Raw genomic sequence first — 15,441 nt, 5'->3', positions numbered from 1 at the left:
TCATCATCAGGGAAATACAAATCAAAACCACAATGAGATACCAGCTCACACCTGTCAGAATGGTTAACATTAACAACTCAGGCAACAACAGATGTTGGTGAGGATGTGGAGAAAGAGAAACCCTTTTGCACTGCTGGTGGGATTGCAAACTGGTACAGCCACTCTGGAAAACAGTATGGAGGTTCCTCAAAAAATGAAAAATAGAACTACCCTACGACCCAGCATTTGCACTGCTAGGTATTTATCCAGAGGATACAGGAGTGCTGTTTTGAAGGGGCACATGCACCCCAAAGTTTATAGCAGTGCTATCAACAGTAACAAAGTATGGAAAAATCCCAAATGCCCATTGACAGATGAATGGATAAAGATGTGGTATATGTATGACAATGGAATATTACTCGGCAATCAAAAAGAATGAGATCTTGCCATTTGCAACAATGTGAATGGGACTAGAGTGTATTATGCTAAGAGCAATTAGAGAAAGACAAATATGCCTTCACTCATGTAGAATTTAAGATACAACACAAATGAACATAAGGGAAGGGAAGCAAAAATAATATAAAAACAGAGAGGGGGAAATCCATAAGAGACTCTTAAATACAGAGAACAAACAGGGCTGCTGGAGGGTTTGTGGGTGGGAGGATGGGCTAAATGGGCAAGGGGCAATAAGGAGGACACTTGCAGGGATGAGCACTGGGTGTTATGTGTAGGCGATGAATCACTGGATTCTACTCCTGAAACCATTATTGCACTATATGCTAATTAAAAAAAATAAATTAAAAAAAATAAAACATAAGTGAAGGAGAAGCTATTTGAGAAACTCAAGACTTGGTCAGGAAGAGAAAACAAGTTATTCCCATGTCATTCAGTAGAAATATATTTAGAATAATTAAAAACTAATGCAGAAGGCAAGAGTATAAAGTTAAATGGTTTTGAGTCAAGAAAAATTACATAGGTTTGATTTACCTAAAAGTCTGTTCAGATTACCAAAACATCTGAACCAGAGAATATCGTAACATTAAGATCCATGAAAAATTGTGAGTAAACACTGTATCTTCTTTAACAAAGCACTGATAGCAGATGATATGAAGCATAGAGTGTAGGTGAAAAAAACAGCACAAATGGTCAATAATATGTAATTACTAACTGGTAAGAAAGTGACATTAGGATGAGGCTTTTCAAAATTTGAGGAAAAAAAGTTAAAAATAGAAAAAAAAGGTTGAGGCTTTTATTTTCACTTATTAGGTGAGCAAACATTTTCAAAGATTAGCATTATAATAAGTTGGATGAGAAAAAGGTATTTTTTTGTACATGCATGAGAACATAGATTGAGCTCTTTTCAAAAAATTTTTTAAGTTTATCTTGTGAAAAGAGAGAGAGAGCGAGAGCACACATGTGAGCAGGGTGAGGGGCAGAGAGAGAGGAGAGAGAGAATTCCAAGCAGGCTTTGTGCACTGTCGGCCCAATGTGGGCTTGAACCCACAAACCGTGAGATCATGACCTAAGCTGAAATCAAGAGTCGGATGTTTAACCAACTGAGCCACCCAGGTGCCCCAGATTGAGCTTTAAAAGACAAATGTTTATTTACTTTGAAAGAGAGAGAGCATGAGTGGGGAAGGGGCAGAGGGAGAGAGAAAGAGCCTAATCAGGCTCCACACTGAGTGTGGCTCAGTCCCACCACCCTGGCATCATGACCTGAACTGAAATCAAGAGTCACATGCTCAACCGACTGAACCATCCAGGCACCCCAGGTTGATCTTTTTTGAAAAGCTTGTTGGTTTTCTTCTGCTAAAAGTCTTCAGTCTGATGCTCTTTGACCTAATAAAGCCGCTCTCGGGATCTCTCAGGAGGAAATCCTCGTGTCGGTGCACAAAGCTTATGCACAGAAGTGCTCGGTGCTACAGTGGCCAAAATTGTGAACATCTCACATTTCCGCCGCAGTGAGAGAAAGTGAAAGGTCGTGGGAAGTCTCCTCTGACAAGAAATAGTTCCGGGGAGTATTACAGGCAGAAAGGCAGTCTGCAGACAGCGCCTGAGTCTCACACAGAGAAGAATCCCTGGAGGTCCTGCCCGGAGGCTGCGAAGAGCAGGCGGAGGGTTCCCTCTGAAGGCTTACCTCCTGTTCGGACGTTCCTGTTTCTGGTGTCGGGAGGTGGCATTGCCTCAGCAGGGAGGCGGGCAGGCCGCTGACCTCTGCCCTGGGGTGAGGCCACGTGCTGACCGTGGCCCTTGCCTTGCAGGTGGCCTGTGCCGAGGGCTTCCTGTATGCGCTCACGGTGCCCCAGCTGCAGCTGCGGTCCAGGACTCGCGTGTTCCCGAGCAGCCCCACCAGTCTCCTCTGCTCTCCTGACTGCCAGTGGGTGTTTGCTTCAACCCAGAACTCAGACCTGGGCCCGAAGGTCAGTGGCGGGCTATGTCCCTTGCTCGGGGGGCCTGGCTTTGCGCACGTAAGGTGGTGGGGCCTGTGCCCAGGCTTGTGGATGCGTCTAGGAGGGTGGCTTCCGGTGCAGGACCAAGCCCGCCAACAGCACCGGCACCTTGACGGGATGGTCCAGGGACAGAGGAGGCATCTGAAGCAGACCGCAAGCAGATAGGACAGGAAAGCAGAGGCATGCCAGGGACATGCGCTGCCCCAAACCACCAGAGTCATTGATTCGGTCGTCCTGGTACACTGACCCGACGCGGGACTGGCGGGCGAGGCGTTTCCCGCCAGGCCAGACGGGCTGGTCCCAGCAGTCTGGGGGTGCACAGGTGGTTCCGGCAACCCCGTAAGACAGAGTGAGGTCACTGGGTGTGGGTCTGCGGCGCTCCTGGGTGGTTGTCAGCGGCATGGGCCGCGTGATGGTGTTTCCCCAGGTGTTCCACACTCGCTCCCTGCTGTGTCTGGTGGAGGATGAGCCTCCCGTCTCCACCACTCTACCCATCTGGCTGACCTCCAGAGCCTGCTGGGCCCCTGACGAGACAGCCAGGCTGATGGTGACGCACAGAAATGACAACGGCATGCAGCTGGTCATCACCACCTACGAGCTCAGGACCAAGCAGTCACGGGAAGGGGTAGACGTCGTGGGTAAGGATCCCCGTACCAGGACTGTCACCGTTGTGCTGTGGTGCTTCCAGCACAGATTGCTCAGGTTTCCTTCGGGCCACTTTTCTTCCCTCTCAGTGAATACAGTGGCCCAACAATTGTTTTGTTGTTTGTGATCGTATGTACTGGCCGAGTGGCTGAGCACTTGCTGTGGGCAGGGCCCTCTCTGTGGCCCTGGAAGCCAGACAGTAACCGCTGGCCACGTAGTCTCGCCTCCTCACTGTCTTGTCACAACTCTGACAAATACACTCTTCTCAGTCCTCAGTGTGCACAGAGGTGACTAAAAGCCACAACCATTTCTTCCCCAAGGAGCTCCTAGGCCAGCAGGCAAATAAGACCCACAGTCATCTCCTTTTCTGCCTTCTCTGTCTCCCAAACCACACGTCACTGTGCCTGGCCAGCCCTGTGGCCCTTAGCATTTTTTCTTTTATATTATGTTCATTTGTTTTCATATCATCATTTGACAATAAACTTTACTCTGAGCTTCCTAGCACCTGAGGAAAAAAGGGAAATGGGATGTGTAATATAATCCCTTGTCTGATACAAGCATGCATTCTTCAAGAGAGGTAATTTTTGGGGTGCCTGGGTGGCTCAGTTGGTTGAGCGTCCAGCTTCGGCTCAGGTCGTGATCTCACAGTTCATGGGTTTGAGCCCCGCATCGGGCTCTGTGCCGACAGCTCAGAGCCTGGAGCCTGTTTCAGATTCTGTGTCTCCCTCTCTCTCTGCTCTTCCCCTGCTCATGCTCGCTCACCACCCCCCCGCCTCTCAAAAATACATAAACGTTAAAAAAAAAAGAGAGGTAATTTTTTTTCCTGGTGCTAAACAACATAAGGAAGTGATCCAATTAATTGTTTTTAAATGAGGAACGCCATCCAGTATAAAAGATAGTATTGTCAACAGCAGTTTTTCGCAGATGTTGTGAATGTCACAGTTCTCATGTAGCCACTTCTTACCTCACCCTGCCGTAGATGGGGAAGCGCGGGGGGCCCATTCCCTGGAGGGTATGTGTGCAGGTATTGTCACTTCCACATGCATATTGCCTCAAATCTTTGTAGTGCCCGTAACTAGGGTGTTGGCATCGGTGTTGGAGAGCTGGTGAAGGGGAGGCTCCGGGGGGTAAACGCTTGGGTTGGGATTGAACGTAGGCGTGACCGCAAAAGTGCTGCTCTTTTCAGTGCCACGCACGGCACATTCGGTGAGGCCCGTGTGCTCCGGGCCCCCAGCTGTATCACAAGATGACAGTCCGTGTGTTTTTCTCTCACAAAGTACAACAGATGGCAAGTTTCCTCCTGCCCAACTCCATGATACCTCCTCACCTCATGAAGGGCCACGGCTCTCAGGTGATCCTGCTGGTGTCCGGGTCGGAGCTGGCGCTCTTCACCATCCACGGGGTGCAGCTGGCAGCCTTCCAGGACCACCAGAGGCCCATCACGTCCATGTGGGTGGTGAGTGTGGGCTTGCCTGTGTTGCACCCCCACCCGAAGAGCCCGTGGCCCCACCTCACCTGGCTTTTCATTTCAAGGACCAGAGCCGAGTCATCACCGCTTCCTTTGACCTATCCCTGCGAGTCTATGTGTGGAATAAAGAAACGAAGCCTCCCGTCCTCAAGAGCTGCTATCACCTGCTTGGGGGCTCCCACAGATGGGCCAGGTAACTGCTTCCACTTTCCTTCACAGTGGCCTCACCCAGCCTGCCAGCGGCATCTGTAAGATGGCCATTGGAAAGGGTGAGACTGCGGCTTGGGTCTTAGCTCCGCCATTCCCTCCCTGTCTGGGTACCCGAGGCAAGTCACTGCTCAGGTGCTATTTCCTACTGTGCTTAAAAAAAAAAAGATGCTAAGCATCATGTACATTATCTCCTCTAATGTACAATGTACATTACAAAGCCACCACCTGAAGTTGGTGTTACCCACTTTTCCAGATGAAACAGAGGCTCTGGGATGCGGATACTTTGCTCACAGTCCCCCAGGGACGCATAGTAAGGCCCAGGTGGGCCCAGCACCGCCCTGCAGTCCAGCTCTCACGTGATTCCGAAACCATATACCACGTACAGGTGGTGGTGGAGTCAGTGGGGGTGAGATGGTGAAAGTCCCGAAGAAGGCAGTTTTGCTTTGGGTTCTGAAAGTAGTGTTTGGAATCACTTATGTTTCTTCTTGCCACAGTGAGTTCTACAAAGTAGACAGGCCGTGGATCTTACTCCCCCGGCCTGCTCACGACAAGAGTGCTGACAGCCATCAGTTACTTGGTATGAGGTCTGGGGTAAATTCGACCTCCTGGGGCAAACATCTTACCTTCGTAAATGAAAAAACACTAAGCCCAAAACCAAATATTTTAAAAACTAGATTTCTATAACCTACTTCATTTCTGAGTTTTCAGTTAGTTGTCACTCGAAGATAATTATTAAAGCAAACTCCTAATTAACACAGAAGAATCTTCATTTTTAGTAAACAACTCAACTTTCTGATAAGGTAAAGAATTAACTAGAGAGTCAACTTAAATCTTAACGACAACTGGCCTGTAAGTCGGTTTTAACCCTCTCTCTTAAATTTCTAAACAAACTGTACTGGACAGCCTGATGCTCTCTTTCTTATTGTTTTTTAAAGTTGATTTATTTATTTTGAGAAAGAGAGTATGAATGAGTGGAGGAGGGGCAATGAGAGAGAGAGAATCCCAAGCAGGCTCCGTGCTGTCAGCACAGAGCCTGATGCAGGACTCCATCCCATGAAATCATGAGATCATGACCTGAGGTGAAAGCAAGAGTTGGACACTCAACCGACTGAGCCACCCAGGCCCACTGCGCCCCCCGCCCCCCCCCTCCACCAGACGCTCCCATTCTGAGAAGGACTTGGCATCTTCACAGTTGCTTCTTCACTCAGGATTCCTCCTTAAATTCCTTTGAAGTTCGAGGCCACGTTCACATCTGTAGGTGCTGTGTTTTTGCTAGTTAATGCCCCAGTGCTGTTACCCCTTCAGGCCCCTGCCCTCAGCGTGGGGGTCTTGTGGCCTTGTGGTGCTGAGTCTGTGAGTGACCAGAGGCCTTTGCAACAAGCCTCTCAGGTGGGGGAGGTCCCGATTTATAGGCCGTAGACACTCAGACTGTCGGTCTGCAGCGGCAGGAAAGCCTCTGTCTTCTGGGGGACACACAGCACACACACTTGTCCTCATGGTCGCTGAAAAGAGGCTGGGTGGGGAGGCTGCCTGCCAGGGATTGTGCTCCCATGTCGGCCTCAAAATACACTTTTTGTCCTCTCTTTTCTGTACGCGTCTTTGAAGAATTCTCTACATCATTACGGAGTGGTTAGAACAGCCTCTCACTGAAATAACACTGTTCTCAACTTAGCAGGCAAGTGGCACTTTTAGAAATTTATTTTTTGCATGTCTTTTAAAACACATACCCATGCATTACACAATACATCCATTCACTGACATGACCCTGTTCCTTCATGCTGAGCACGTAGCACTCTTAGAATCTTCTTTTTCGTATGTGTTTTTACACACTGAATTACACGGATGTAGAATGGTGAACACATCCTTCACTGAAATGACACCATTCTCAATGTGACAAGTAAGTAGGACACTAAGAAATATCTTTTTAAAAATGTGCTTTAGGGGCACCTGGGAGGCTCAGTTGGTTGAGCATCCGACTTTGGCTCAGGCCACGATCTCGCAGTTTGTGGGTTTGAGCCCTGCACCAGGCTCTGTGCTGACAGCTCAGAGCCTCGAGGCTGCTTTAGATTCCGTGTCTCCCTCTCTCTCTCTGCCCCTTCCCCACTTGTGCTCTGTCTCTCTCTCTCAAAAATAAATAAATGTTGGGGCACCTGGGTGGCTCAGTGGTAAGTGTCCAATTTCGGCTCAGGTCATGATCTCACGGCTTGTGGGTTCGAGCCCCATGTTGGGCTCTGTGCTGACAGCTCGGATCCTGGAGCCTACTTTGGATTCTGTATCTCCCTCTCTCTCTGCCCCTCCCCCACTCATGCTCCATCTCTCTCTCTCCCCTTCAAAATAAATAAACATTAAAAAAAATTTAAAAATAAGTAAATATTAAAAAAATTAAAAAATAAATATAAATTAAAAAATAAAAATAAAAAATGTGCTTTAATCAGGACCCTGGAATGAATCATGATAATGAATTATGCCCCATTCCTAATTGAAAACAGATTCCTCAGGAAATCCTTAGTTGAGTGGTAATTTCTCTTGGGGAGCTTCATTTGACAACAAGAAATCCTGCCATCTTGTTTCATGCTGTTCCCCATAAATTTTTTCCAGCATCTTTTGAATGCTGCAAGACATAACCAGTACTTTCTGAGAGCTTTTCAGTTTCCCAAAATGTTATCATCTGTGAATACCTACTGATTCTCTAAAGAAAACAGGGAAGACAAGTATGTTAACTATAAATTTACCAGCAACCTAGCTGCATACTCCCAGGTATCTACCCAAGAGAAATAAAACTTATGTCCACACAGAGATTTGTACATGAATGTTCTTAGCTTTATTCAACATACCCCCAAAGTGCAAATACTGTGAGTGCCCATCTGCTGGTAGATGGATAGATTCAGTCGGGAATGTGACTCCACAGTCACAGAGAACAGCTTTTTGACACGGACACTGTGGGTGAACCACAAAAACATTGTGCTACATGAAAGAAGCCAGATGTGTGAGACCTCGTTGTGTGATTCCATTTACATGACCCTTCAAGAAAAGACGAGTCTGTAGAAACAAGGCTGCCTGGGGCTGGGCGTGGGAGGGGATTCACTGCCGACGCGCCCCACGGATCCTCTGGAGTGATGGAAATCCAAACTGGATAGTGGTGATGGTTGCACAACTCTGCACACTTACTAAAAATCAACGGACGAAAAAAGACTAAGGAATTCTCTAAAGAGAATAAGAAAGGAAGCAGATGCGGGTTCAACTTTTCTTGCCAACAAACCGTGAGGACCACTGGCTGACTGACTATGCTGCCTGCTTCCTGCCCAGCCCCAGTGTAGACTATCCAATGCTGCAGTTTTCTGAGAGTCTGGAGATGCCACCTTGCATTCTTGATACTAATTTCTAAGTTAAGTAGAACTTCAGTTGCTACTTAAACTCAGTAAGTCAGTGTGGAATTTACTCCAAGCTAAAAGGTATTTCATAAAAGTCAGAGTGGCAGTGTTTTTAGAAGCAATCTATAGCCAGAAACAGCTTCTGCAGGAAACTCCAATCCCTTCTGTGGTTCGGTTGGTTTGGTTCTCTCACCGGCTCATTCTCTGTCATGCTCAGAGCAGCACTGTCTGGTCTTTCTAGGTGAAGAGAACACTGTAGAAAATGATGGCCCCATTAGCTCCTGCATTTGTCTTTCACTGAGACTGGTCAGGAATTGATGGGCTGATTCTCACTTCCAGGGAAATGACTCTACCCTGCCAAGATTGGATTAGATACCAGTTCTTCTCTATCAGGAGATGTTTCTAGACCAGCTGGAATCGTTGCGATTCAGGCAGCTACTGTCAGGAGGGCCCCAAGCTGTTATCCCCACTCCAGAATGTGATCATCTTGCTATCTGTTAGAGTGAACACAGGTCTCAACACAGACGGGGTGTGCTGGCTGGGGACAGTCAGGACATTGCACTCCATTCTCTGTGTAAAGGCTTAGCTACTTAACCACATGTCTCTTCCTCAAATTAACGTGCAACCTGTCCCTTCCTTTCGCAGTGGATTCACCCATGTGGAAGGCGACAGTATGAGCATTGTAGGTGTGGAAGCCAGAAACATTGGGACGAGTATTCTGAGGTCCTATTGCTTCAAAGTGCAGCGTGGCTCAGATGACTGCATCAATTGAAGATGATCTCACTTTGGTGAAGAGCTTGTCTACATACAGACTAAATGATGACTTAACACCATTGAAACAGAAATGAGCAATTCTCAGATACCTGTTATGGACCAGGCACTGTGCTATGTGACTTTTTTTTAATCCTCACAAACCAGTTAAAGAGGTATGATGTCTCTGTTTTTCAGATGAGGAACAGGACCAGTAATGGGAGAGTAACCCATTATTGGCCCGTTGTCCAGCTGCCACGCCACCCGCCTAAGCTTGTTCAGATAGTAAGTGGTAGAGAGGAGTGGATGCCAGAAGGCCCAAGTACAAGGGCCTGGGCTTGTACCATGATTATTTTGTTGTTAGATATGTAACGAAGTAAGGACATGGTTTTTCCCCCCATTCTGTTATGTGCTTTAGGCACACGTTAATAAATGGTTGTGTGGCACCACACTGCCCAGCTCTAGGGATGCCATTCTGTGTCTTGTACAGATGGCATCCCTGGAGTTGGTCCACAGGGAGGCCCTGGCTGCTTTGGTGGGTGGGTCACCGGGGTTCTCAGCTACAGGCAGCAGGGACAGAAAGCTAGCTAACTAACACCAAGAAAGGAATTTACTGGAAGGAGATAGAGAAGTGTGCCGGGTCGGCGGGGGGGCTGGAGAAACAGATCTGGAACCGTAGGAAGCAGGGCCTGTTCCAGCAGTGTCTGGCCTACCGTCCCTGTTGTCCCCAACACTTCCACGCTGCTGCCACTGCATCTGTGGCACTGACACCGTCTGAAAACTTACCAGCTGCTTCTGGGGAAGGGTGACTTCAAGGCTGGGAACACCAGGATGTGAGTGTGATTTTCTGACTTTGCCGCAAGCCCTCACCATCCAGGCCAGGATGGGAGAGTCTGACCCTTTAAGCTTCAATAGAGCAGCTCCCAGTCCAGACTCACACTGTGAAAAATTCTTCAAAACTAGGAAAAGTTCCTGAGAAACAGACAATGAGGATGAAAAGCTCGCTACCGCAGCCTGCCACTTCAGCTGTCCGGTACCGATACCCCCTTGCCCAGTACTTGCACGTTATACCCAACACAGCACCTGTGTCCCATACAAGCCCAGACGCAGTTATTTACCCAAGAGGAGAAGATCTGTGTCCTCCCCCTTTTGAAATCTAAGATTTGTTTTGGGGTAATTTTACATTTACAGAAAAGTTGCAAAAATAGGGCAGTGGATCCCCATATATCTTGCTCAGCCTCCCCTCGTGTGAATACCTTACATAAGGTGGGCATTTGGAAACCCAAAGTCTTTGTCAGCTTGAAGTCAGAACTCTCTGTTTGTCCCATCACAGTCCTACCGGGTGTTCAGCGGTCCTAGTGCATCCTGCTTACAGCCATGGGGGAAGGGAGAGGAGGCAAAAAATTCGCTGCAAAACACACACACATGACACAGCAAGAGAGGAAATAGCTGTTCAGAAGATAAAGGGAAGATTCAGGTAAGTTGAGATAGAGGAGTTTTTGCTGAAGACACGGGAAAGGGGTTGGAATGTTGGCAAAAGAGGGGAGGTCCGATAAGGGACTGGTGAGGGTACAAGCCACCCGAGAGGCATGGACATGTGATAGCTGGGGAAGCAGTGTGGTCAGTTCTTAGGGAAGGCAGCCCACCAGGGCCTCATGTGTGCTGGCAGCAGCATTAAATGGTGTCACGTCTGGTTGTGGTGGCCCTGCCCAAGGACAGCTCTGTGGTGCGGGAGGCTTAGGGAGAGAGTTGCCCTGACTCGAGCACGGGAGACTCTTGCAGAAACCATGTGTTGAGTCTGGCAGATGGGCTCCTTAGGGAAAAGCAACATCTATGAGGTGTGATGCCACAGCCTGGGGGAAACACAGGAAGTGTGTCCTGCTCCCAGGTACTCTAAATCCAAGTTCTGAGGCTTCTTTCCCTTTGAGGGCTGATGCTGCCGGGGAGCATGAGGGCCTTAGCAGCACCTCTGATTCCTGCCAGCAGGTAGATCTCAACCTTCCTCAGAGCCTCTGGTACTGCAGGTGCAGCCCAAGATATTCTGTAGAAGTACAGAAAATACTGAAAAAAATTCCCTAGTTCTTGGCCACAGGTGACGTCTTAACAATTTCTAAAATATTAATTACTAACTATAATAATGCCTTTTTAAAAAGACAGTTACCACAAACACAATCACTCTTTAAATTCACTTTTATTGTTTAAAGTTTATTTTTATTTATCTTGAGAGAGAGAGGAAGAGAGAGAGAATCGCAAGCCGGCTCCATGCTGTCAGTGCAGAGTCTGACACAAGGCTTGGACACACAAACTGTGAGATCATGACCTGAGCTGAAACCAAGAGTCAGGTGCTCGACTGATTGAGCCACCCAGGCGCCCCTAAAATTCACTTTTAAGTAATTGATGGGTTAAGTAGAAAGTACAAAATAACAAAATAAGAATGGAAGATAATTTTCTTAACTGGATAAAGGGGATACAAAAGAGCAAAAATGCTTAATGATGAGTAGTCAGAAATGTTTCCACTGATGCTAGAAACAAGGTAAGTGTGACATTGGTCACCACCATAATTAAGTATTGCCCTACAGGGGGAGGAGTCAACATGGTGGAGAAGTAGGGGGACCCAAAGTTCCCTTGTCCCTCAAACATAGCAGTATTGAGGCCAGAAGACTTGGAATTCCAGGCTACAGAGTGACAAAAACATCTCCAGGGGCCCATGAGGATAGCTTGGCAGGCCATAGGTGCATGACTGTGAATTGGGAGAGAGAAAATGGACAGTGTAGGCATGGAGGGGAGGAATCCCCTTTGGTGGAGAGACAAAAGGAAGAGACTGTGTAGGATTGTATTTGGACAAAAGAAAAACGTCCAGACCATAGACTAGGGAACAGAAAAAAACGGAGAAGGAACAAATTCCTAACACAATCCAGGGTTGCAGGGCTTTCTCTGGACTGGGGTCTGCTGCCCTACACACGTGCCCTGGGGGAAGGGGGAGGCAGAGCCCAGCCCTGGGCTCAGTAGCCAGTCCAGAGGTGCAGTCAGAGGAGTCCTGTCCCTTGAGTGGTGTGGGAAGAAGGTATATAGCCTCCAAGGACAAAAGACCCTGCAGGTGCCCACCAGCCAGAAGCCCTTTGTCATCTGGTTGGGTAGAGTGGCACGGCCCCAGAACCGGGGCTTGTGGAGTGGGATCCCTTAAGACATCAGGGTTTGAGTCCCAGCCAAGTGCCTGGGAGGTGTGGGAGACTCTGGAGTGGGACAAACTGGCCTGCTTGTGCCCCCGCAGCACTGTGAGAACAACCTGAACAGAGTGGTCTGGGACACCCAGTCCAGGAAGGAGAAACTGGGGTTTCACCATTTTTCTCCCCATCCAACAAGGTGGGGCTTCAGGGAAGGGACAGCAGGCCCACAGTGGAGGCGGGACTCACCTCTACAAATTGTGCCCCTCCATGCCTGGTAACTGCGTATCTACAAGAGCGGGATTGATGCTGACAAATCAGACAGCCTCTCCTCCAGACCAGCACAGCCACCGACTCCAAGGCACTGTCATATATTGGTCCAGTGGTTTTGCATTTTCTGATATGATTATTGGTCAATTCTTATTATAGATTATATACATATATATTATTATATGTATACACATATATCATTATATGTATATATGTGTGTGTGTGTGTGTGTGTACATATATATGTGTATATATGTATATGTATGTGTATATATACACACACACACACATTTCTTCCTCATTTCTTTCTTCCTCATTTCTTCCCTTCTCTTTTCTGGTTGTCCGTTTGTTTAAGCAGACAGTTTTAATCTAGTCTTTTTACACCTATTCTGTATCTCCTTTATTTTCCTCTCTCTCTGGATTAAACCATGTAGTTTCTCTGATTCTCTCCCTGGTCAATTTTTTTTTTCTTTTCTTTTCCTCACCACCATCATTTCTCTCTTTCTATGGGATAAGGCTTCTTCCACCACCACCCCCCTTTTTAAAATTTTTCCAGGGTCACTTCAGTGAACAAGTCAAACCACAACTGGTGGAAGATCCAAACCGCCACTATGAGTAAGAAGAGAAAGCAACCAGAGTCACAACAACAGAGAGCACGCAACACACTCCAAAAACACCTCCTGAAGGGTCAGGCCCTGGACAGTGTATGACCCCTTTTTAATATAGTAGTGCTTGTAGGTGCAGGACACATAACAAGCTATTAAAACACATGAAGGATAGAAAACTAGCCCAAATGACAAAACGTAACTCTCACTAAAAATTCCAGGAAGAAATGGCAGCTAGAGAATTGCTCAAAACAGATAAAAACAATATAACTGATCAAGAATTTAGAATAATAGTCATAAGATTAATAGCTGGGCTTGAAAAAGCATAGAAAACAGCAGAGAATCTATTGCTGCAGAGATCAAGGAACTAAGGCATAGTCACGACAAATTAAGAAATGTAAATGAGGTGCAAAATAAACTGCAATGACAGCAAGGATGGAGGAATCAGAGGGGAGAATAAGTGAAATAGAAGATGAAGTATGGAAAATGATGAAGCTGAGAAAATGATAAGAAAATGCTAGACCATGAAGGGAGAATTAGAGAACTGATTCAGTGAAATGTAATAATACCCATATCATAGGAGTTCAGAAGAAGAAGGAGAGAGAGAAAGGGGCAAAAGGTTTACTTGAACAAATTGTAGTTGGGAACTAACCTAATCTGGGTAAGGGAGCATAAATCCAAATCCAGGAGGCACAGAGAATTCTTCAGAATCAACAAAAATAGGTCTTCAACATGGCATAACATAGCTAAACTGGCAAAAACAAAGATAAAGAGAATTCTGGAAGCAGTTGGGGAAAAACAGGCCTTAACCTATAAGGATAGACACATAAAGGTAGTAGCAGACCTGTCTACTGAAATTTGGCAAGCCAGAAGGGACTGCCAGGAAATATTCAGTGTGCTGAATAGGAAAAATATACAGCCAAGAATCCTTTATCCAGCAAGGCCATCATTTAGAAGGAGAGATTAAAGCTTTCCCAGACAAGAGCTGAAGGAGTTCATGACCACTAAACCAGCCTTGCAAGAGATCCTAAAGGACACTCTGAGTGGAATGCTGTAAAGACTACAAAGGACCAGAGACATCACCACAAACATGAAACCCACAGATAACACAGTGACATTAAGTCCCTATCGTTCAGTAATAACTTTGAATGTGCATGGACTCAGTGCTCCAATCAAAAAACATAGGGTATCAGAATGGATTAAAAAAAAAAAAAGATCCATCTATATGCTGTCTACAAGAGACTCATTTTAGACCTGAGGACACCTTCAGATTGAAGGGGATGAAACACCATCTATCATTCTACTAGAAGTCAAAAGAATGCTGGAGTAGGCATACTTATATCAGACAAACTAGGTTTTAAACTGAAGACTGTAACAAGAGATCAAGAAGGGCATTACATCATAGTTACAGGATCTATCCATCAAGAAGAGCTAACAACTGTAAATGTTTATGCCCCCAACTTGAGAGCACCCAAATATATAAATCAATTAATCACAAACAAGTAATCTTATTGATAAGAATACAGTAATTGTAGGTGACTTTAATACTCCTCTAGGCAGGAAATCAATAAAGAAACAATGGCCTTGAATGGTACACTGGACCAGATGGACTTGATAGGTATATTCAGAACCTTTCATCCAAGAGCAGCCAAATACACATTCTTGAGTGCACATGGAACATTCTCCAAGATAGATCACATACTGGGTCACAAAAAATGAAAATGAAAACACGACGGTCCAAACCCTTTGGGATGCAGCAAAGGCAGTGCTAAGAGGTAAATACGTTGCAATCCAGGCCTATCTCAAGAAATAAGAAAAATCCCAAATACAAACCTAGCCTCACACCTAAGGGAATTAGTAGCAGAGCAGCAAAGAAAGCCCAAAGCCAACTGGAGAAGAGAAATAATAAAGATTAGAGCAGAAATAATAATAAAAAAAAAAACAGTATAACAGAGCAATGAATCTAAGAGGTTTTTTTGAAAGAATAAACAAACTGGATAAACCCCTAGCTAGACTTCTCAAAAAGAAAAGAGAACCCAAATAGATAAAATCATGAATGAAAGAAGAGAGATCACAACTAATGCCACAGAAATGCAAACAATTATTGAATATGAAAAATTATATGCCAACAAACTGGACAACCTGGAAGAAATGGACAAATTCCTAGGTGCCCACACACTACCAAAACTCAAACGGGAAGAAATAGAAAATTTGAACTAAATCAGTTATCAAAAATCTCCCAACAAATAAGAGTCCTGGTCCAGATGACTTTCCAGGGGAATTCTACCAGACATTTACAGCAGAGTTAATACATTCTTCTCAAGCTGTTCCAAAAACTAGAACTGGAAGGAAAGTTTCTGGACTCATTCTATGAAGCCAGCATTACCTTGATTCCCAAACCAGACAGAGATACCACTAAAAAGAAGAATTATCCCTGATGAATATGGGTGTGAAAATTCCCAACAAGATACTAACAAATCAAATTCAACAGCACATAAAAATTATTAACCGTGATCAAGTGAGATTCATT

At 46.0% G+C, this 15,441-nt stretch overlaps 1 protein-coding gene across 1 annotated transcript in view; it reads left to right on the top strand.

Annotated features, from left to right (window-relative positions):
• The window catches only part of LOC102966663 (F-box/WD repeat-containing protein 12-like), a 46,809-nt gene extending 35,703 nt beyond the window's left edge, over positions 1-11,106 (top strand). Inside the window, exons 6-10 of the mRNA XM_015540087.2 lie at positions 2,241-2,399; positions 2,857-3,067; positions 4,352-4,530; positions 4,608-4,735; positions 8,769-11,106. Coding sequence (XP_015395573.2) covers positions 2,241-2,399; positions 2,857-3,067; positions 4,352-4,530; positions 4,608-4,735; positions 8,769-8,895 — 804 coding nt within the window. The 3' untranslated portion in view covers positions 8,896-11,106. The remainder of the gene's footprint in view (positions 1-2,240; positions 2,400-2,856; positions 3,068-4,351; positions 4,531-4,607; positions 4,736-8,768) is intronic.
• The last annotated feature ends 4,335 nt before the right edge of the window (positions 11,107-15,441 follow it).

The sequence above is a fragment of the Panthera tigris genome, chromosome D4, assembly GCF_018350195.1.
Source record: "Panthera tigris isolate Pti1 chromosome D4, P.tigris_Pti1_mat1.1, whole genome shotgun sequence".
Lineage (NCBI taxonomy): Eukaryota > Metazoa > Chordata > Mammalia > Carnivora > Felidae > Panthera > Panthera tigris.
This window is presented reverse-complemented; position numbering and strand designations above follow the sequence as displayed.